Below are 22,912 nucleotides of genomic sequence, written 5' to 3' on the forward strand. Positions count from 1 at the left end.
CAAAAATTACATTTTGATATATTTACAGTAGGAATTTTACAAAAAATCTTCATGGAACATGATCTTTACTTAATTTCCTAATGATTTTTGGCATAAAAGAAAAATCAAAAATTTTGACCCATGCAATGTATTTTTGGCTATTGCTACAAATATACCCCAGCGACTTAAGACTGGTTTTGTGGTCCAGGGTCACATATGTGTTTATAGCAAGCAGAGCCAGTGCTAATTATAAACCTCTAATCCCCAAAATCATTAATAGCAAACTCTTAAGATTTATTAAAGAAATATTCCAGGTTATTTTTAACTTAATGAATGGAAAATTATCAGATTGTCGTTCTCAAGTGGGACTTGTTTTCTAGGTAGAAGAACTTATTAAAACACACTGAAGAACACAAAGTTGCACACTTAAATCAATAGACCGCCACAAGTATTTGTAAAAAGCCTGGATTATTCCTTCTAGATAGAGAATAGCTGGCCATGTTTATCTGTGCTGTGACAGCAGAAGTCACGGTTCATCATAAGCATATGCAACGCAGTAAGTTTCTGACCAGTCATTGTATCGACTGTGTATAGAAACTTGTTGCATTTTATCTGGTAGGGACACAGTTAGAAGGAATTGCCACAGAACGTTGGGTCTAATCTGCAGAGTTCACAGCAGTACCTTGATTAAGTGCTGAGGCGGCAGCAGCAGCTCCAGGGCTGTGCTCAGGGTTATCTGTGTTACACTCAGCCCTCAGCTTCATGCGCTCATACTCCCTCATCCTGGCCAATGCCTTATCTAAATGAATTACTGTGTTACCTGGAGGAGCAGAAAGGAAATCAATGGACAGAGAGAGAAAGAAAGAGAGAGAGAAATAGAAATATTCAGGATTCAGACCAGACCAGCACAGCCCCAGCCCAGCAAAGCAAGCATGATCGTGGTAAGCAACCCATCTAATGTGTTCTTAGCATGATGCATACAGCCCTGTCTTCTTACCCAGATCATCACTAGCAAAGGGTTCAAGGTTGGAAGAGGTGGACAGCAGACTCTCGTTGTCCATCGAGTCTCTATCTGCTACCCTCTTCAGTACGGAGTTGGATTTAACTGTTACAATCTTCTCAGATGCATCCTGGAATCAGAAGCCACAATTAGCTTTTGTGATAATTAAAGAGGGAAACAAAAACAGGGTTTCTGCAGATATGAACAAGTGAAATTTAAGACTTTTTAAGACCTTTTTAATACCACCTTATATGAAATTTAAGACCGAAACCTGTAATGGAAATAGATATTATATTACATGCATACGTGTAATATTTAATGTGTTTAATGTAAAAAGCAAACACAATTTCATGGCTGTCATAAATTAAATTTATTACTACGATATACTGTGAACTTTTCATATCAGCAGATACTATTCCACACAAAATATCCCCATAAAAGTACCACTAGAAATATCTGACGTAAAAAAAAAAAATTCTGAAGCAATATTTTCATCAGTGCTCTATTAGCTTTTACATCTTAAATCTGCATATTTGATTTACCTTTATAAAGGCCTTTTTTTAACTTTTGAAATGTATGCATTACCTTTAAAATTTATTTTATGAATTTATCAATAAATTCTAAATGGCTGTAAGCAGTGAGATTACATAATTTACACTGCAAAATTAAAAGTGAGATTAATGGTTTAAATACATTTATTGATTTATAAATATGTACATTAGAAATGTTGGGTGTGGAGGCATACTTTTAAATACACTAAATTACCAGCAGGTGGCGGTAAGTCACTTCATGAGCGAGTTATTTCAATTGATTCGATCAAAACGCTGAATTATAGCAAAACGTTGCTAGGAGAATGCTTCTGCTAATGTTGCATATTGTCTAATATGTAAGTAACTACTTGACTAACTAATTTTTTATTGAGCTAAAATTAAAGTAACATTTGTAATTGTGAAAATTTTCAACAATAAGCTCACTTGGTATATTACTGAACTATATCATGTTAAATAAACTACACATTTGAAATTTTTACCTCAGTGTGTTTCTTTAGAGTGCTGTTACATTCATTTGTTTTAAAGTATGTCACAAATAGACCAGAAATACACTATCCATTATCAATTTCTGTTTACGTTGAATGTATTAAAATATGAATCTTTCTTGCCTTTCGATGCTTCGCTAGTTGTTTTTGTCACTTCAGTTTTAATCAGGCGGTTTGTTCGGTCGGGCAAGTAAAAAAAAAACATTTTAAAAGTATTTCAAAGGCTGGCGGTCAGCTAGCTTGACCTATATTTATTATTATTATTGATAACATTATATACAGAAAAAGGTAGTTTGACCTGTATTCTGCTACTGCGATTCTGAAGACGCAGTAACTTCCACAGAGGGAGAAAAAAATCTAGTTGTTAGCAACTGGCCTTAGCCAAGCCCTATATTCAGTTTTTTCAAGCTAAGTATCGCTAAACTTGCACTTCCCCATAGCTTCTGCGGTACAATCCGAGAGAGACTCGCGCCAGTAACAGAAAGCTGATTGGCTATTGCATGCTGGTCTCATTTGTAGTTTAAATACAGCAAATTATATTTGGAATTGTGAAATAAAGAACTACAACACCACGGAAACAACAAAAAGAGAATTTAAATGAGCTTTAGAGGTAGCGTTACATGGACATCGGAAAAATAAGACCTGTGTAAAATTATTTAAGACCTAGAACAGAGAATTTAAGACTTTTTAAGGCCTAAAATTTTGATTTTTAAATTTTAGACTTTTTAAGACTTTTTAAGACCCCGCGGAAACCCTGAAAAAACAGATGAGGGAGCATGTGTCTCACATTGTCGCTGGTAGCCAAGCTCTCACTAGGTGTGAGCTCTGATTGGGAGCCTGTGGCCCATACAGCCGGACCCAAAGAAGATGCCTGCTCATCTGCCACACTCTTCTCAGTCAGGTGCCTCGTTACAATGTCCTGGTGGTCAGAGAAAACAATAAAATTAAATATGGTTACTACTTCAAAAACAGCACAACTATGAAAAGGGATCTACTGATACAGTGAAAGTAGCTCTTTGCTATTAAAGCCAGTCACAGTCCTGATCAGGTGTTCCTCCATCCACAGCTGTGTGGAATGGAGCACTGTCCTGTTGAAAAAAACAATCCTCAGAGTTGGGGAACACAAGTCTTCTTCCAGGACAGCCTTGATTCATGCGCCCTTCAAAGTCGAATGTGCCCAATTTCAGCCTTGCTCAAGCACCCCCAGATCATCACCGTTCCCCCACCAAATTTCACACTGCGTGTGCGAGATACTGTGGCTTGTAGGCATCTCCAGGTTTCTGTCTAACCATTAGACAACCAGGTATTGGGCAAAACCGAAAAATCAAACTCAGAGACTGTCTCATCCTTATGGTTTTTCACAAACCTCAGCCTGGCTCTTTTTTTATTCTTATTGATTAAAAGCTTTTTTCTAGCTTTGTGCAACCTCAGCCGTGCCCCTAGGAGCCTATTTTGAACCGTCCTTGATGTTCACTTTAACCCAGCTGCTGATTGCCTCTCTTTTTGCAGGTCACTTGATGATTGTGGAGTGCCATTCGAAAGAAGTTGGCAGTCATACTGGACAGTGGAGAGTTGTTTTTGCCCTCTGGTGGTCTGCAGCTTTGTTGTTCCCAATGTCTGCAGCTTGACCTTGTTCTTATTAACCACTGTTTTTTAATTTTTAAGGATGGAAGCAACTTGACGCTCACTGCCAGAAATTTTACTCACTTAAATTGTTTCTTTTCAACTTATTTGGCATGGTCATTATTTGATTCAAACTACTTTTGGAGGTGCTACTTGCACTGTTTTTGCCATCCAGCTGGTACTATTGCAAGACAATAATGATGACCACAGCAGTGGTTTTTATACTTTTCCTCATTAAAAAAGGGTTTGATTGAGGTGATCACCTAATCAGTACTTCATTAAGCAGAATGAAGTGTGACTACTGGTATTCAACAGACACTAAAATGAAATAGCTGCCATAAATGTAGAGATACTGATTTGGAGTGGTCTCTTTTTTTCAGAGCTGTATATATAAACATCCCATGCCACCTGCATATTTGTTTTGTACATTTAAGTCCATTTTGCAGATTTCCTACACTTAACACACCCATCCATTCTCCATGTAGGCCTGTTGTGTCTGTAGAAGTGTGCACAGATTTGACTGTTGGGTACTGTACCTGTAATGAGTAGAGCGCCCTCTGGCGCAGGTAGTCTGTATTGAGCAGCTGAAGCTCATGGAAAAGTTCGATGAGGAAGTGAGGGCGAGACTCATTCTGAGAGATCAGCGTTGCCACCTCAGAGTAGATTGTCTCTCTCAGGGCCTCAAACAGTGAGAAATCACTGCTCACATCTAGAGAAAAGAAATATCACAAAAAGAACAAAATAAAATATGATGAACATAATCCACTGTCAAGAGCAGATCAAACAACTGCTATATATGCAAACTAATTGCGCAAAAAAACTACTTTTGGAAAACATATTTCACATAACTTCAAGACCTTTAGTACTTGAACTTCACACAAATTTTAAAAACACCATGTTCACTTGACATTTAAGAAAATGTAAGAGATGCCTTTCCTGAAAGCCATGCTCAGATGCACAGTTCTGTGAAAACTCAAAAGCAAAGGTATAAAACATCTCTAACAAAAAGACACTGGGTGTGAATGGTGTTATGAATAACACAGCAGATTGCTCCCCTTTTTCTCCCCAAAGTTTTAAAATAATGGTACTAGACTACAGAAATGAACTTTTATACAACTCAGTGGAGTTTCTACATTTCTGTGCTCTGATTAAAATTAAATGTCTGTCTTACACTTAGTACTTCCTATGCATGTTGATGCGGATTAAAAAGGAGAGAAGAAAGGAGACGAAGGAAACATGCAGATAAAAAGAAATGTTAACAAGTAGTTAGCAGGTCAAACGGCTGATGAACTTGGAGTTACCTGGGACTTCAGTACATGCAATTCTGTTAGAGAGAAAAGGTGTTCTCCAAGCATATGCTGTGAAGAAACCAAGCACAAAACCAAAAATGAAATGTGAACAAAAACAAAAATGAAAATGAATTTAGTGTGCAACACTATAAAACAATATAAGGACACAGGGGACATAAGATGTTCAAATGATATTCAAATTAAATAAGAATGGAGAAAAGCCAGTCTTCTTGCTATACTGTTGTGGCAGATGCTTCTCTGGTTAAAGAATACAGCATACACTGTATAACAAGACTGTTCTCATTGTTCTGCAGGATATATTTAGTTCCACTTGATATGTTTAGTCAGAATCTATGAAAAGGCATACCAGATGAAAGGTCATTTGGCTTGCTGTTCTTAGTCTTGCTATCCAGTTTCTCCTGTGTGAGTTTGTCTAGCAGACCCTGGTTAAGATCTTTATATTTGACCTGAGAGGAGCGCTCTCTGTCCTGATCAAAGTGAGAGTCACTCGAAACACTGTCACTGTCCACAGATGCTGAAAGTGAGAAGAACAAAATTGAACTCCATTTCACTGAATTAAGGTACTTAAACTCTTAAGCTTCTTTTAACTAAACTTTTCAAAGAAATTCATACATCTAATTTAAATATTGACACACCTGCATTCTTCTGTCCTCTGCCTCTCCTGCGGCGGCTCTTTGTGTTGGGGGTCTTGTCTCTAGAGGCCAGGCTGGCCTGTGCTGCAGCCTTACGTCCTGCTCTGAAGGTCTTGGTGACAGTGGTTGGATCTGCCCTGTCTGGAAGGCTGCTTATAGACTCCTGGGAGTCAGGTATGTAAGAAAGATCCCGAGAGGTGGATGGATGAGGGACAGGAGAGGAGGAAGGGGAGTTCTGATGGTCTGAGGTGAGGGTGGTTCTCTGACCAGAGTGATTCAGAGAGGAGTTCAACCAGCTGGAGTTAGTAGCGTCGGGCACAGTGTCAGTTTGAGACAGAAACCTATAAAAGGACAAAAATGAACAAGATTAGGAAGTTTTTCTTCCTTTTTGTAGTTTAAGCTACACAAAGTAGCTGATCCTTGCATTTTCACCTGACTGCGATTGATATCATAACTACAGAAACACATTTGTACCTTTTTTCTGCATTGTTGAGTGGAGATCTCTGTAGTGGAGGGGGGAAACTCATGTATTCCGTTTTGAAGGATATGTTTGGATCATGCTGTTGATCTGAACTGGCTTGATTCTGCTGGAACTCTCCTACTGAGGAGGGAAATGTGGGATTGAAATTAAAGCCTAAAGCCAGAAAAGAGGAGAGAATGAACAAAAAGGTTAGAAGTTGTTGTTTTTATTATTATTACCATTATGTGATTTCACTAATTTAGAAACAGACGACAAACTTACCACTTGAGAAAGGGGAGAAGTTTGCAAGTCCAGGCATATTGAGTGTACTGACAGGTGGATAGTTTCCAAAAAGAGATGATGCAGCAGAATCATGCGCAACATTTTGATGTTGCTGTTGTCCTGACAATGATTGACTCTGCTGCTGCCGCAACAGATCATTCAGAACCTGTTTCAACCTACAAGAGGAGAGAAAAAAAGTGTCTTTAAAAATGATAAGAAATGAAACCAAAGCTTGCTTGTAAATTCAAGCTGTTTAGATTTACTGCCATTCAAAGGTTTTTCTGAAAGTATTTTTTCCCTTTACGTTATAGTTTAAAAGACTGAATAGAAAAGTTATTTGTAATGTTACTCACAACATTACAGGTTTTCCTGTACTTTTTATTTAAATAAATGCAGCATTGGAGAGCATTTGGAAAGACTATTTTCAAAAGTACTTAAAAAAAAATCTGATCAGAAACTTGATGTAGAAGTAGTGCATCTACAGTAAATGCCTCATTATTCACGCTTAACATCTGACATAAATACTTATTATTTTAAAGTCTAAAGACACACCGATTGACGTTGTTCTGCTGCCAAGCCAGCTGTGTGTAACACTGGTTTAGTTGGTGCATGATAAGAGGGATTTGAGGAGAGGTCACATTATTGGGCACAGCACCATAGGGACCTGTGAGTAGAGCCTGCAGCATGTATGAAAGAGTCTAAAGATGAGACAGGGGAAATAAAGCAAAGTCAAAAAACTTAAAATGGAATAAAATGGGATGCAATGATACTAGATTTATCTGCCAATACCAAATGGCAATACTCTGCCAATATTTTTCTTAAAGAAAAAAAAACATCTATACCAACTAATGATGTAATTTATATAAGGAACCCTCTCTTTGGTACATTATCATTAGGTTTAAATTAACAACAGACCCCTGTAAACTACAAACATTTAGAATTTTCCTGTTTTCTAATCTCAGGAAAGTGACAAAGATCACAATTGATGTCTTTCCACAGTTGAAACGCTGATTGAGTGATTATGAGACATGACACATTTCAAAAGGTTGTACTGTATCTTTCAACATACTTTCAGCTCAGATCTTTGGCTGTTTTTAAACAGTATTCTGATACCAATCATTGGCTGATACATAAATGCATTCCCAATTTTGTACATTGTCTGACCTGTTGGTCCTGTAGCAAAGTTTGGCACATGCTAGTGCTGAAGTTGAGCTGTTTCTGGAGGTGTGTGATCTGTTCCTGCCAGTGTGCTGGTGCAGTGCCCTCAGAAAGAGACAGATCAGCCGCCCATCGCAGGTTCTCTTGCCGTTTGGCTCTACTGAAACTACCTCTCTCAGTCTGGGGCTGCTGACGAGGACGACTCCTTGATCCACTCCCGTTAATTTCCCTGTGAACTTTCAGACTGCGTGATTTCAAAAGACAGTTAATAATTGATGGGTCTGAGAGAGACGATATATAGTAAAACTCTAATGTGCTTTTGTGTTTACCCATCTCTATTATTCCTGCTGTAGTTGCGTTGTTTTTGGTTGGAGCAAGCATGCAGCTCATCGGTAGAACTGGACTCCTCTCCCTCATCATGTTCATCGTCATCATCTTCCTCAGCCCCCACCTCAGAGGAGTAATCATCATCATCACCAAGGGGACACTGTGTTGAACCACCCCAGGTGGCCACGGTTCTGACAGAAAAATGGTGATTAGCACCGTTAACAAATTCAGTCCTCATAGCGCATATGTAAAACATTTTAAAACACTAAGCCATGAGTTGTCAAGGCCATGCGTTACCTTTCATCACGGCTGTAGGACTGGGTGTCATGTGTGTCACTCCTGAATGGAGAATCGGTGAGTGTGCTTCTCCTCTGCTGTTCCGCCATCAGACTCTCCAAATGTTTCCGCCTCTGTCTCAACTCCTCACGCAACATCTGATGTCGTCGCATCTCCGACCAGAGCTAATAGTAAAAATAAAATAAAATAAAAAAACAACTTTGAACTTCATTAAACACATAAGTGCCATAACATTTTTTGAAAACAAATAGTCTCAACCTCAATAAATCACCCTCATGTAGATATTTTTAACAAAACCTGAGAATTCGGCTAAATGTAAATGTAGTAAATGGAAGTTAAAAAGTGCTTCCTTAGCATGCAAGAACCAATGAGGTATGTTAAGGACTTTCAGTGAAGGGACAGAAATCACTTAGGTTTCATTTTGTATTTTAAAGATGAATAAAAGTCTCAGGTTTGGAAGGACATGAGGGAGAATAAAAGATGACAATTTTAATTTTTGTGTGAATTTTCCATTAAAAACCCTACCTGATATACAGTTGAGGTCAAAAGTTTACATCACCCTTTCACAATCTAAAAAATGTATTTTACCAAAATAAGAGGGATCATACAAAATGCATGTTGTTGTTTATTTAGTACTGACCTGAATAAGATATTTAACATAAAAGATGTTTAAACAAGTTGAATTTATAAAAATTACCTGTTTAAAAAGAAGTTTATTCTTAATACTGTGTACTTACCTGAATGAGCCACAGCTGTGTTTTTTTTGTTTTTTTGTTTAGGGATAGTTGTTGAGTCCCTTGTTTGTCCTGAACAGTTAAACTGCCTGCTGTTCTTCAGAAAAATATTAGAGGTGCCACAAATTCTTTGGTTTGCCAGCATTTTAGTGTATTTTAACCCTTTCCAACAATGACTGTATGATTTTGAGATCCATCTTTTCACAACACAACTGAGGACAACTGAGGGACTCATGTGCAACGATTACAGAAGGTTCAAACGCTTACTGATGCGTAACGAAAAACCATTGTTAAGAGCTGGGTGTGAAAACTTTCTAAATTTGAAGAAAAGGGTCAATTTAACTTGTTTTGTCTTCAGGGAAACATGTAACTATCTTCTGTAGCCTCTGAAGGGCAGAACTAAATGAAAAAAAATGACAATGTACACATCTCCATTCTGTTCAAAAGTTTTCACCCCTGGTTCTTAATGGTTCCTTCCGCAATAGTTGCCTGAGTCCCTTAGTTGTCCTCAGTGTAAAAAGATGGATCTCAAAATCATACAGTCATTGTTGAAAAGGGTTCAAATACACAAAAATGCTGAAAAACAAAGAATTTTTGGGACCTGAAGGATTTTTCTGAAGAACAGTAGTTTGTTCAGGACTGTTCAGGACAAACAAGGGACTCATGAACAACTATCACTAAACAAAAAAAAAAAAAAAAAAAAACAGCTGAGGATCATTCAGGTAAGAACACAGAACAAAGGGGATGTTAACTTTTGAACGGGGTTATTTTTTATAAATTCAACTATCATTTATTCTTGTGACTATATGAAATTTTTTGTGAATTTTTATGTGAAATATCTTATTCAGGTCGGTACTAAATAAACAATAACATGCATTTTGTATTATCCCTCTTATTTTGGTAAAACAACATTTTGCTGATTCTAAAAGAGGGATGTAAACATTTGACCTCAAGTGTATAGGAAGCAAAACTGGTATTTGGATTCCACACTAACCTCATTGTCAGTGACAGTAACTGGAGGATGTTCAGTGGTGGGTTTGAGGCCACTTGTGTTGGCTTTAGCTGAGGAAGAGGAGTGTAACGGTACAGGGGCAGGAGTAGAGGCTGCTGCAGGAATCTTCCTCATCTGACCGCTGATACTACTGCTCACAGATGACTGACAGAACACAACGTGATTAAAGAAAATTAGACTCTGTCTCAGCAGTTGTTTGTGTTTTTGAAACTAACCTAAAGTGAATTGTCAGAAAAAACACGTGTAGAAGTACCTGAAGGTCAGGACAGGCCCATTGTATGTCTTGTATCTTGCCCTGAATCTCCATCAGTCTCTGTCTCTCTTCATGTAGCTGCTTTAGTTCCTGCTGCTGCTGCTTGAGTTTCTCCTCATACAATTTCTCTCTGAAAATTATTGTTATTACACAAGCTGTTTAACACAAGACACTTAGGAAAAAACAATGCTACAGTGTGATATTAAAGCAAATTTACAAACAACCCAATATGAACTTAAAAGCAAGCAAAGATCTTATGATATGAGTAATACACACCTGGTCTTTTCAGACAGGGCAATGTCTCTTTGGACTTTGGGAGCTGTTGCTCGAGTGTTATTGGGTTGTTGCTTCAAACCCTCATCCTCATTAGCTGTAGTACCATCTGTATCATCACTCTACAGTAACAATAACAAACAGAGAAAAAGTCAACAGGTTGACAAAAAAAGTGCAATAAATTTGCATTGACAGAGCCACCAATATTCATAACACACTATGTCAGGTTTAATAATAGATTAGATTAGGAATCAGGATAGTGGAATGGAGGTTGACAGCTCTGCATAACCAGAACCTTACATCAGCCTCATGGCTCCAGACCCTCACCTGCACCATGGCCACCAGTTCTTGGAGTTGTCTGAGTTTCTGTTTGGCTGTTTGAAGACGACGGACTTTCTGAGCATATTCTGTGTCACCACATAGACTGCTTCTTCGACTGGACCCTGAACTGTCTCTGCCTCCTCCTCTTGCCCCATCATCATCCTCCAGTGCCTCATCATCCTCCTCATCTTTAACACCGTCGTAAGGCCTGTCTCGGTTGAATTGGCATTCTAATGTAATAACAATGGCAATAAAATAAAAAGTTAATAGGTTTTGTTAGCACAGCTTGATTTTAATTTTAGGTCAATAAGTCTTACTGTGTTGACAGAAATTGCACAATGGTGAATATTTATAGTTTTGAAAGATTGTGAGACCTGACCTATGACTGAAGGGACATTGAGACTGCGGAGGTTGGCTGCTGAGCGGTTATTGATTTCACATTCTGTGTTCAGACGGCCATCTCTGTTATTGGAGGCACTGTGAGCTTTCGCCAACCGGTTCATGTCCATCCAGTTACTCGGAGTCTGTGGTTGGGCTGGATTTCTATAAAAATAAAACATTTCATTTCTAATTTGCAACAACTGAAAAGTTGCTACATATTCACAAGAGTAACACGACACATGCATGTGGTGCTGTTCACACAGGATGTGCTAGATCTTGTTTAAAAGCAGAGGAATGCAAACACATGCATTGTGGTACTCTCAAGAGCCTTAATATATTTGTTTACTTCATCTCAAAATTTTTGTTTGAAATGTACTCACCCCCCTTGTCATCCAAGATGTTCACGTCTTTCGTTCTTCAGAAGTAAAGAAATTATGTTTTTTGAGGAAAACATTTCAGGATTTCTTTCCATATGAAATAGATATGTATGGTGCCCCTAAGTTTGAACTTCCAAAATGCAGTTTAAATGCAGCTTCAAAAGGGCTCAAAACAACCCTAGCCGAGGAAGAAAGGGTTTATCTAGTGAAACGATTGGTTATTTTCAAAACAGATTCACAATTTTTATACTTTTTAACCCTGTCTTGTCTCGTCTCTGCGATGCGCATGCATAGTCTGTATGATCCGGGTCAATACGGTTAGGGTATGTCGAAAACCATATCGTTTTGTTCCAACTTCAAAATCGTCCTACGTTGCTGCAGAAGTGTGCAGTGATTACAAAGTGAACATACAAAGATGATCAAACGGCCTTCACAAAAAAGGTAAAACGTTGTAAGATGATTTAAGTTGAAGACGAATTTATTTTTTCACAGACTATGCATGCGCATCACAGAGACGAGACAAGACAAGCGTGAGGTTAAAAAGTAGGGCTGGGCGATATGGGCAAAAATTCATATCTCGGTATTTTTAGGAGGAATGACGGTATACGATATATATCCGGTATTTTTCCATAAATGGTTACTTGAGAGTCAAAGCCTTTATTAAAACTTTATTAAACAGTTTTTGAGCAAAATATAATTAAAACACGGGGGTTTTGCCTCCCTGTTTACAAATAAACAGCTGCACAACAAATAAACAGCTGCACAAAATCATTGATAAATAAAATACAGTACAGGTTGTTTCTCTTGCTTAACACTATAAGCTGCACAACATATTTCAAATTATGAAAAAAATAGAAATGAATAAAATAGACCAGGGATCTTCAACTAAAACGGCTCGAGGTCCAGTAATGAACCCTGCTCACCAGCCGAGATCCGGACAATTATAATTAAAAAACAATTTATGTTTTTTTGCGAGACCAGGTTATCTGCAGCATATTTTATCTTAAATTCTAGACATTTAAATACCTTTTTAAAGACCTAAACAAAAAATAAATAAATAAATAAATGAAATGACTGTAAAAAGCATGATTTACAATTCAGATGCAGGTTTTACAAAACAAAAAAGATTTCTTAAATTATAAACTTCACATTCCAGCCTTCAAGAGTCAAAAGTATCAATTCTTATATAAATTTAAACAAATATTGTCAATCAAGTATTGTATTAATATATTCATATATTTTACTGCCTTAATTGTTTAAATTTGTATAACACATTATCTTGTCGATCCATCAGTTCACATTTACATCTCTAAGCGTTTGCTGCTTAAAACGCTAGTTACGAATGTAACTGTGGTTCTATGACTAAGTGGAAGACCGCCAGAGGCAGTGCTAAAGCACTAGTGGAATACTCCTCGCGCTCGCGCTTGACCGAGAACCGAATAATAAAGTTGTCACCTCGTGACCAGTGACGTGCCTTGAACTATAATAACCCCTTAGCACGTCACCTCGATCTCTTAGATCATTCTCGCAATACCGAGTGACCAGAGACTCTGGCGGTCTTCCACTTAGTCATAGAACCACAGTTACATTCGTAACTAGCGTTCTATTTCCTTTCGCTCCAGACCGCCAGAGGCAGTGCTAAAGCACTAGTGGAAGACGAATACCTACGCAGTCACGAGGGATCCCCCTGCGAAGCATCTGGGCAGGCAGAAAGCACTGCAGCACACACTGCCGGCAAGGGAGTCACATTCAATCTGTAAAAACGTGAAAATGTACATGATGAAGCCCAGGTTGCTGCCGCACAAATTTCAGAGAGCGACACCCCTTTAAACGCTGCCCAAGATGTTGCCAAGGCACGTGTAGAGTGACAATGAATAGATGAGGGAGCAGACTTTCCTGCAGACTCGTACGCATGAAAAATAACCTGAGTCACCCAGTGTGCCAGTCTCTGTTTAGACAGTGCAGCACCTTTGCGCATATCACTTAAGCAAACAAACAATTGGTCTGTCTTACGCCAGGCTGCTGTCCTATCAATATAAGCCCTCAAGGACCTAACGGGACATAGTTCCAACCGTACGTCATCTTGATCTGATGGTAGTGCAGCCAACATGATAGGTGTGTTCCTAAAATGTGGAGACAAAACCTTGGGCAAAAACGCCGGATTAGGCCACAATGAGACACTACTAAATTCAGCATTCCAGCGCAAACAGTGAACACTCACAGACAATGCATGGAGTTCACTTACACGCTTTGCAGTTGTAATTGCCAAAAGAAATGCAGTCTTGAATGACAGCCACTTAATATCAGATTCCAAAATCGGCTCAAATGGGGGCTGGCACAAGGAACCAAGCACCATACTTAAATCCCATGTCGGACTCCGGACTGCCCGTGGAGGACAAAGACGGTTAGCTCCTTTCAAGAAAGCAACAATCAGCTGATCAGATCCAAGTGAAGAAACACCGTACTCAGAGCGATGAGCTGATAAGGCCGCCACATACACCTTAAGTGTAGATGCAGAACGTCCAAGCTCCAAAAGATGTTGCAAGAAATCCAAAATGCATCCCACTGAACACTGTAATGGATCAATATTACGGTTAGAACACCAATCACCGAATACCTTCCATTTACATGAATACAGCTTGCGTGTAGACGCAGCACGCGCATTCAAAACAGTGTCCCTGGCCCTCTGTGAACACTCCAAGAAAGGCCTGGTGGGCCCAGAGGCCACACCCACAGTTTCAGCCGATCCGGATGTGGGTGCCAAACTCTCCCTTCCAACTGACTCAATAGATCCGGTCTGTTCGGCAGACGACAAGGAGGCCCTATTAACACTGAAAGAAGGGTCTGAAACCACGGCCTCGCAGGCCAATGAGGAGCCACTAACAGCAGATGGTGCCTGCATTCGCGCACCCGACACAGAGTCTTCCAAATCAGTGGTAATGGGGGAAAAGCATATAGAATCACGTCCGGCCAGTCGTGGGCCAATGCATCCAGGCCCAGAGAGCCTGGTTCGTCCCTCAGGGAAAACCAACGGGGACAGTGGGACGTGCGACTGTCTGCAAACACATCCACCGCAGCGGTCCCATATGTTCTCCATATCATCTGCACAACGTCTGAATGTAGACTCCAATCTCCCTGTGACACCCTGCCACGAGAGAGAGCATCTGCAGCATGATTGAGTCGTCCTGGTAGATATGCTGCCCGGATGGAAAGCAGATTGATCTGCGCCCAAACAAGTAGATTGTGAGCTACACGAAGCACACTCCGTGACCTCGTTCCTCCCTGATGATTGATATAAAAAACGGCCACTCTGTTGTCCGTGCGGACCAAGACATGCTTTCCCCTGAGAACAGTCTGAAAATGCAAAAGGGTAAGGAATACCGCTGTCAGTTCCAAAACATTTATGTGCGCTGTGCGCAGAGCCCCTGTCCAGGTGCCGTTCACTCCCCTCTTGCGCCAGACACCTCCCCAGCCGAGAAGACTGGCATCTGTCCTTACAACTTCCCAGCGTGCAGGTGGAGGTCCCAATGGAACCCCTTTGAGGAGAAACTGCTGCTGTGACCAAGGTGTTAGGGCTTGCATGCAGCGACGTGTGACTCTGATCTTTGTGTGTTTGTCTCGTATCGGACACAAGCGTTTTTGGATGAGCCAGCACTGGAATGGCCTGAGCCACAACAACCCGAGTGGCACTACTGTTGTTGCTGCTGTGAGCTTCCCCAAGAGTCTTAAGAGAGTCACATAGCGCTGAGTGTGACCCACCCGAAGCCTTCTTATAGCTCTTAGAATTGACCCTATTCTCTCTGAAGTCGGGCAAGCCAACATTGTGACAGAGTTTAGGGCAAGGCCTATGTAACTGGTTGACTGCGTCGGAACAAGCTTGCATTTGTCCCAGCTCACAGTGATCCCCAAAGCTGTGATGTGTTCCAGCAGGTGACGAGCTTGATCCATTACTTGCTGGGGTGATGCCGCACAAACAAGCCAGTCGTCCAGGTACGGTAACACCCTCATGCCAGTCCTCTGGAGTGGCTCCAATGCTGCCTGGACAAACTTCGAAAAAACTCTTGGTGCCAAAGCCAGGCCAAACGGAAGAACCCTGAACTGAAATATTTGACCCCCTATGGCAAATCGAAGGAACCGCCTGTGCTCTGGTGCAATCGGAATATGAAAATAGGCGTCCTTTAAGTCTATTGTCACGAACCAATCTTGTGGCATGATGGCCTGTAGCACATCTGTTGTGCGTAACATTCTGAATGGTAGAAACTTGAGAAAACGATTTAAGTTTCTTAAATCCAAGATAGGGCGAAACCCGCCGTCTTTCTTTGTGACCAGAAAGTAAATGGAAAAAAATCCCCCGGGATGAACTTGGGGATTGACTTGTTCTATGGCACCTTTGCGCAACAACACCTGAACTTCGTGTGCAAGTGCCTGTGCCTGACGTGGATCGTGAACTATTGTCGGTCTCACGCCGGTATGAACAGGGGGTCGACAGCGAAACTGTATACGGTACCCTCTTGAAAGGGTAGCCAAGAGCCACTGATTTGCTGTTATTGATCTCCAATGATTCAATTGACTTTCCGTGAAACAGCCCGCTGTCGACCTGTGTGCGTCAACGCTCACGCAAATGCTTTTCTGTAGAGGTGGGGGGACGACGTTGGGGACCTGGGGGTCGAACGTGAGACTGACGTCCACGTGGTTGAAACCCACCACGTCTGGGAGGTGGAGGAGGTGGTGGAGTAGTCTGAGAGTTCCGATGATGGAAATGTTGAGAAGATCTATAACTCTGTCTTACACCAGCACTGTGAAAACGGGCACCAGAGGCAGCTAGAGGAGGCCTGGGGCCTGAGGCGGTCCCCACATGACGGGAGCGAGTTTCAGACACTGACACACGCCGGTCCAAGGCTTCCTGTGCAGCTGGTCCAAAAATACGACCAGGTACCAATGGTAATCTCCGTAAATTGTTCCTACACACCTCTGGCAATGAGGACTGGGCCAACCAAACTTGTCGTCGAGCTTGTACAAGAGTACCCAAGGCTGTTCCACAGTGATTGGCAATAACACCCATAGTCTGCAATGTGAGCTCAGTTAAGTCTGTCACCAATGGGTCAGATGAAGTTTCTCTCAGAGAGGTGTGTAGAGCCACAAGCATGTGTGCCAAAGAATTAGAAACACGGCCAAGGCTCGCTGTGGCATTGTATGCACGAGACAGTAATTCATCAGTGCGCCTACACTCTACATTGGGGCAACGGACATTCTCACGAAGCGCCTCATCAGGAGATACAATAAGCGCTGCCACACTAGATTCTATAGGTGGCATGCTACTAAGCCCTACTGTCTCTGGGTCTTGCATTACAGCCAGTATGCGGGCTAACTGATCGGGACGTGTAGCCTTCGTTGAATTTTGTAATGCAGACACCAATACAGTTGTAAAATCATTGCACTGAGGCATCGTAAATGACGTTCTCTGTGCACGACGCAGAAACATATTATCTGAACCCACTGCTGGTTGAGGGGGGTCTAGATTGATGCGGGCAAGCATAGCTTTTAATGTTCCTTCCAGGGATGCAACAACTGAAGATGACCCACCTGACTTCTCAGATATGGTCTCACTGTCAGAATGCTGCAATGGATCTGCAGGCAGATTCTCCTCAGCACCTGCAGTAACATCTGGAATGTTTTCAAAAAGTGAGTCAGTGGCAGCCACGGACATCACTTCCAAATCCTGTCCTGTATGCATTGTTGGTGGCGATGTCATACATAACTCAGTCTGAACCTCCTCTCGTGCGTCCGTTTTAGGCTGAGTTTTAGCCAGAAGCGGCAATAACAACTCAACTGCAGAAGACAGCTGATCAACTTTGCGTGCTAAATCAGAAGATCTGGTTTTCTTAGCCTTCTTTTCAATTTGAGATGTTTGCTTACGCTTACGATCAGCGGTGGTGATATTGGATAAAAGAAACAAATTATCCGATGCCGATTCTAGACCCGCCAGACGAGCGTGACGCACGGCGAGCGGCATAATGGAGCATTCCGGGCACGGGTCAGTCAGTGCCTCTCTAAGATGATCCATACCGAGACAAACAGGACATTGGCGATGTCCATCCATAATATCCATTACATTTGGGCACGTAGAACATTGAAGTGTATCCATGTTAAATCAATACTCACCCTAAAGTCGATAAATACGGTACACGTTAGTGATTAACGTCGCGATCAGGTGCGTATACGCTCTCAGCCAAGGCAGCCAGGGCTTCCGAGTGTATATCGTCACAGAGGCATTCAAACTTGCCGGCAACCAGCAGATTGAAGCCTCTTGCGTGATGTAATCCGTCTCTCACGATCGCTGTGCGCCGCGAGATGCGTGTAAGTCCAACAATTGTATATTGAAGTGATGTAATCAAGACGAAACAGCTCGCGATATATCCTGAAGATCTCTTCAGCAGCAAGCTGCACAAATTATCGTCACGTTCGATTCAACAAGCGAGAATGAGAAAGAGATCGAGGTGACGTGCTAAGGGGTTATTATAGTTCAAGGCACGTCACTGGTCACGAGGTGACAACTTTATTATTCGGTTCTCGGTCAAGCGCGAGCGCGAGGAGTATTCCACTAGTGCTTTAGCACTGCCTCTGGCGGTCTGGAGCGAAAGGAAATAGAACCATGGATTTTTTTTTTTACATTAATCTTTTTGACAACATCAGATGTACGAGCTGATTAAAAATGTCAGATCATTCTCTTCCAGCAGGAGGCGCTATGAGAATGGTACTCAAAGCATCTCCACAGCTGACTTTGAAACGTGCAGCGCTCATATTTATTCAATGCATAGCCTTATAAAGTTTCATCGCAATTCTTGCCTTTTTGTCCCCAATTTAAGACGACCTAAAAATCATAATTAAGACTTTCTTAACCCTTATAATACTGCAGTCATCATTTTAAGTGAGAGCTTTATTTTAAACACCGACTTTCCTAAAACAACCCTTAGCCTACACAAAATATGTTTCTTTTTATGTTTTCCCCACTGTGTTCGGTGCACAAGAGAAATATTAGGGAAGTAAATTACTGTGTAATATCAGCATATGAAGTATATTCGTCTATCATTGTCTCTGAGAGAATGTGCACGTCAGATGCTGAAAGCGCTGTTTTTACTTTCGCTTTCACATAGCGCAGTTTTCACGTTGCTTGTGTGATATCCATTGGCTCACCTTCATGGTTTAAAACATAAATATGTATAAAAATACTGTATAAAATATTTATTTACAATATTTTGCGACGTAACCCCAACATAATGCATTTTCCATCAACGTTTTTCACTCACTGAAAGCTACATCTGTGTGTACGCAATGCGCCGATCTTGCGGTCCGGATCCAGTTGACGACCCCGACCATAAATCGGCTGTTAGTACGAAATGAGCCACTTTTGCGAGCCGCTCGGAAAGCTTCCCTCTGATCTCACTGTACATTTGTGACAGAGCTTCTGATGCAAAGTACTTGCGATTGGGTAGCTCGTATCGTGGGTCAATGCTTTTTAGCGGCGTTTTAAAACTCTCGTTTTCACGCAGAACGCGCACGCGCCATATCGATATGAACGATATTGGATAATCCCGTATCGCGTTGGGGAATCATATCGATATATCCCCAGAACTCGATATACCGCCCAGCCCTATTAAAAAGTATATAAATAATGTTCAATAACCAATCGTTTCACCGGAGAAGGCCCTTCTTCTTTGACTGGGATCATTTAGAGCCCTTTGGAGCTGCGTTTAAACTCAATTTTGGAAGTTCAAACTTTTGGGCACCATATAGATCCATTATATGGAGAGAAATCCTAAAATGTTTTCTTCAAAAGACATTATTTCTTTACGACTGAAGAAAGAAAGACATGAACATTTTGGATGACAAGGGGGTGAGTACATTACCTGTAAATTTTTGTTCTGGAAGTGAACTAATCCTTTAAACAAGGCAGTTGCTTTGCTGTCTATGCAAAGTCAAGCTCTTGGATTTCAACAAAAATATCCTAATTTGTGTTCCAAAAATGAATGGTCTTAGGGGTTTGGAACGACATGAGGGTGAGTAATTAATGACAGAATTTTCATTTTTCAGTGACATATCCCTTCAACACATAAATATTTTAAAACAGCATTTTAATTTGAACTATACTGCTGTCTATCAAACTTTCAATACTGTACGCACAATTCTTTTATTGCAGTGACTCTACTCTGTACCTGATGTTGGTGACCGGTTCATGGTTCTCTTGCTCTGAATCAAACATGGCCTCAAAGAGTGAACCATCCTCTGTTTCCTCATCATCCTCCTTCACATTTTCATTTACGGTGTCCACCACCATATCTGATGTCTGTTCATAATACTGAACAAGCTCTCTCAGTTCATTCAAACGCTTGTGCACCTCCTTTAGTTTCCTGCATTGAGTGACGAAACAGACATCTAATTTATTGCATGGCAACAATTTTCTAATAAAAACAGATCAGTTTGGTACAAGCATCAAATTGAGATCAAATGGGATGAACAGGGAAACCTGAGTTTATCAGCAGGGTGGTTATCATCTATCTGTGTGTAAGAGGAGAAAGAGTCCTGCCTCATTGGACGTGGTCCATTTCCCTCTCTACCCAATACAGAGGGACGCTCTGACATGCCCATGCGTGCACCGCGCTGACTAACACTCTGACCTGAAAAAACAAAAACACATTATTTAATCAATACCAGCACTTTCACACAACTGCATCAGAAGCATCTAACACAACACAACATATTGCAAAAATGTACAATTGATATAATCTAAAGAGAAAAATACAATAGAAAAAGGTAATAACTGCCTGTTATGTGATAGGACTTACATGAACTGTTGTTGAGGGTCTGGTCTCTAAGGGAGTGGAGTTCCTGAAGGATTTTGTCCATAGTCTGCTTTTTGTCCTGTAGCTCCTGTAGTTTGGTGAGTTTAGTGCTGGCGGATGTTGATGCAGTAGTTAGTGGGGCAGAGGAGGGCAACTGACTCCTGGAATTATGGGTAGTGCGTGATCGGCACACCTCTCTTGAAAGAGAGAGACATTCTGCCTGTCGTCGGTTGTCAGGGACCGTCTGAGACTGAGAGAGAGAACAGAGGAACAAAGAATTTTTTTTTTTAAATGCAACAGTAAGTTAGATAAAATCAAATACTACGTCATGTGATGTGGTTATATTATTTAGTTAGGACAATATAACTTTTGTCTGTTCAAACAATGGAACCAACCTATGTCATTCAACAACTGCTTTCACTTACAGACGCCGAAACAAACTACAATGCACTCACTCCCTCTCTTTTATATGATTCTTTAACTAATATTTACCATGCTTTTGAAAGACTAGAGCACAAAGTGTTTTGTCTGTTAAAAGGATAGTTTATAAAGTGTATATTTTTCTTTCATTAACACATTGATTAAATTTTAGAATGCCTTTATTAACCGCCGGAGACATCTGGAGCACCATTCACTGGCATTATAAAGCTTGGAAGAACCAGAACATATTTTTATGTAACTCCAAATGTATTTGTCTGAAAAAAGTCATATACACCTAGGATGGCTTGAGAGAGAGTAAATCATGGGGCGATTTTCACTTTTTGGGTGAGCTATTCCTTTAAATTCCAATGAAAACAAATTATATATAAATGTATAAATAAAAATTTGCCTGTTTATGTGCATGTGAGTGTACGTACCTGAGAATCATGCAGTTGGTTATGAAAGCGCTGGATAAGATCGTTGAGTTCATCATTGAGCTCTGAGGTAATGCTCCTTCCAGACACACTTCCAGTAGTCTCTGTAACAACTGTAATGCCAGAACAATGTCAATAAAAATGAAAACAACTCTAACTTTAAGCAGCATGAATTAAACATATTCCCCGCACCAGTGTCATCCATCACTGCTATGGCTTGTTCAGCGCTTTGCTGCATGGCCAGCAGTGCCGCCTGACGGCCTTGTAGTGCTTTGAGTTGCTCTTGCTGTTCCAGCATCTTTTTTAGTAGATCATGCTGCTTTCGCATGTTCTCTAGCTCTTCTTTCTGCTCCCCACACACCCCATGGCCCTGAGAAGAAGAAAGAAAGATATCATGAGGACAAATGACTAGCATCAACCTGTGGAACTATGCAAAGCAACAACATGCTGAGGTTGCAGGTTGTTATAGAGACATTACAGTCACCTAGGCTTGGGCTCAGTACTTCATTTATTCATTCATTTATCAGTACTTTTTTTTTTTTTTTTAGTAGCACTTGTGCTCCTAACTTAAATTTATGCACCTTCTAATCAATAATCAAAAAATGTTTACCTTTGTAATGTCATTTTTCTAACTTTATTAAAAGTAAGTTATCTCTTATGTTAATTTGTTTTTATTATATTTTATAAGCTTGTTAAAATTTCTAATTAAACAAAAGAATAAAAGAATAAGAACAAGTAGAATAAGAATAAGTTACCAATCAAATTAAATCAGCATTAACAAAATTATTTTGTACTACAGAAGTTGCACAGAAGAACACAAAGTGGCTTGTAGGTGTATTTTCATGTTTAATGAGGCTCAGAGGTAGCCTGCACGTAACCAAATTCATGTTGAGATTAATGCTATAAATATAAAATTTTGAATACAGAAATATTAAATGGCGGCAAATCATTCAATTAGTAAATCATTCATTCATTTGATTAGCTTGAACAGCTGATTCATTCACAAATAAAGCAAGTGATGGTCTTTATAAATGGGTAATTGAATTATTCACTCACTAGATTTGTTTAAAAACGCTAGTGATGCTCCGATCGATCGGCAACCGATCATGATCGGCCGATATTGGGTAAAAATAGCTTGATCGGCGAACCCCAAAAGCGCCGATCAAAAAAGCCGATCACCTGACCGAAATTACTCGCGCAACTTTTTCACACGTGCATGCATGGCGCCTAGGTAAACAACAGCAGAGCGGAGCTTACCAGTGGCAACATGCAACATGAGTACTAAATTCTTTATTAGTTTTGTAAGGGTAGTCTTGTTCTTGGGCATGTGACTAAGTTGTGCGTGTACAGAGCGCTGACTGTAGTTTTACCGGAGAAGTATACTTTCGGTTTCATTCTGAGTGGTGAATGTGCGTGCTTGAATGTAAATGAATGTATCTTTCTATACCCGTCATATTGCAATAATGTTACCGCTGTATGTCTGATTGTTGTCATCAGTTCATGTTGTAGTTCAGTTCATATAGAATGAGGAGAAACGGTGCGCGTGTAATTCACGTGCGTATGTTTAGCGCCATTTTATCGCATCGTAATTCTAATGAACGCATATAGATGTTACTGAGGTAAATGTTTATGTTTCCTATATACAGACAGATTCTGCTATATCATATTTAATTCAGCCTAAACCACATTTTACTACCTTTATCCTAATGACTGCAATGCTGGATAATATAATCCTTACACCATCTTAAAAAGCAGCTACAAAT

The 22,912-nt window shown here is 40.4% G+C and overlaps 1 protein-coding gene across 4 annotated transcripts in view; it reads right to left on the reverse strand.

Moving 5' to 3' along the window:
• Window positions 1-22,912, reverse strand: part of pcm1 (pericentriolar material 1) — a 48,101-nt gene that overhangs the window by 8,306 nt on the left and 16,883 nt on the right. For 2 of the 4 annotated variants that reach the window (XM_073841468.1, XM_073841466.1), the window contains 23 exons: window positions 21,342-21,519; window positions 21,153-21,262; window positions 20,299-20,545; window positions 19,980-20,130; window positions 19,669-19,863; window positions 11,077-11,240; window positions 10,704-10,927; window positions 10,380-10,498; window positions 10,104-10,233; window positions 9,833-9,994; window positions 8,105-8,268; window positions 7,810-7,998; window positions 7,487-7,724; window positions 6,875-7,020; window positions 6,323-6,498; window positions 6,055-6,214; window positions 5,584-5,921; window positions 5,295-5,462; window positions 4,940-4,996; window positions 4,175-4,347; window positions 2,803-2,934; window positions 977-1,109; window positions 662-799 (listed from right to left, as the gene is read on the reverse strand). In XM_073841468.1, coding sequence (XP_073697569.1) covers window positions 662-799; window positions 977-1,109; window positions 2,803-2,934; window positions 4,175-4,347; window positions 4,940-4,996; window positions 5,295-5,462; window positions 5,584-5,921; window positions 6,055-6,214; window positions 6,323-6,498; window positions 6,875-7,020; window positions 7,487-7,724; window positions 7,810-7,998; window positions 8,105-8,268; window positions 9,833-9,994; window positions 10,104-10,233; window positions 10,380-10,498; window positions 10,704-10,927; window positions 11,077-11,240; window positions 19,669-19,863; window positions 19,980-20,130; window positions 20,299-20,545; window positions 21,153-21,262; window positions 21,342-21,519 — 3,892 coding nt within the window. The remainder of the gene's footprint in view (window positions 1-661; window positions 800-976; window positions 1,110-2,802; window positions 2,935-4,174; window positions 4,348-4,939; window positions 4,997-5,294; window positions 5,463-5,583; window positions 5,922-6,054; window positions 6,215-6,322; window positions 6,499-6,874; window positions 7,021-7,486; window positions 7,725-7,809; window positions 7,999-8,104; window positions 8,269-9,832; window positions 9,995-10,103; window positions 10,234-10,379; window positions 10,499-10,703; window positions 10,928-11,076; window positions 11,241-19,668; window positions 19,864-19,979; window positions 20,131-20,298; window positions 20,546-21,152; window positions 21,263-21,341; window positions 21,520-22,912) is intronic. The other 2 variants (XM_073841467.1, XM_073841469.1) reach the window with 2 other exon arrangements.

This window comes from Garra rufa, chromosome 6 (genome assembly GCF_049309525.1).
Source record: "Garra rufa chromosome 6, GarRuf1.0, whole genome shotgun sequence".
Taxonomy (NCBI): Eukaryota; Metazoa; Chordata; class Actinopteri; order Cypriniformes; family Cyprinidae; genus Garra; species Garra rufa.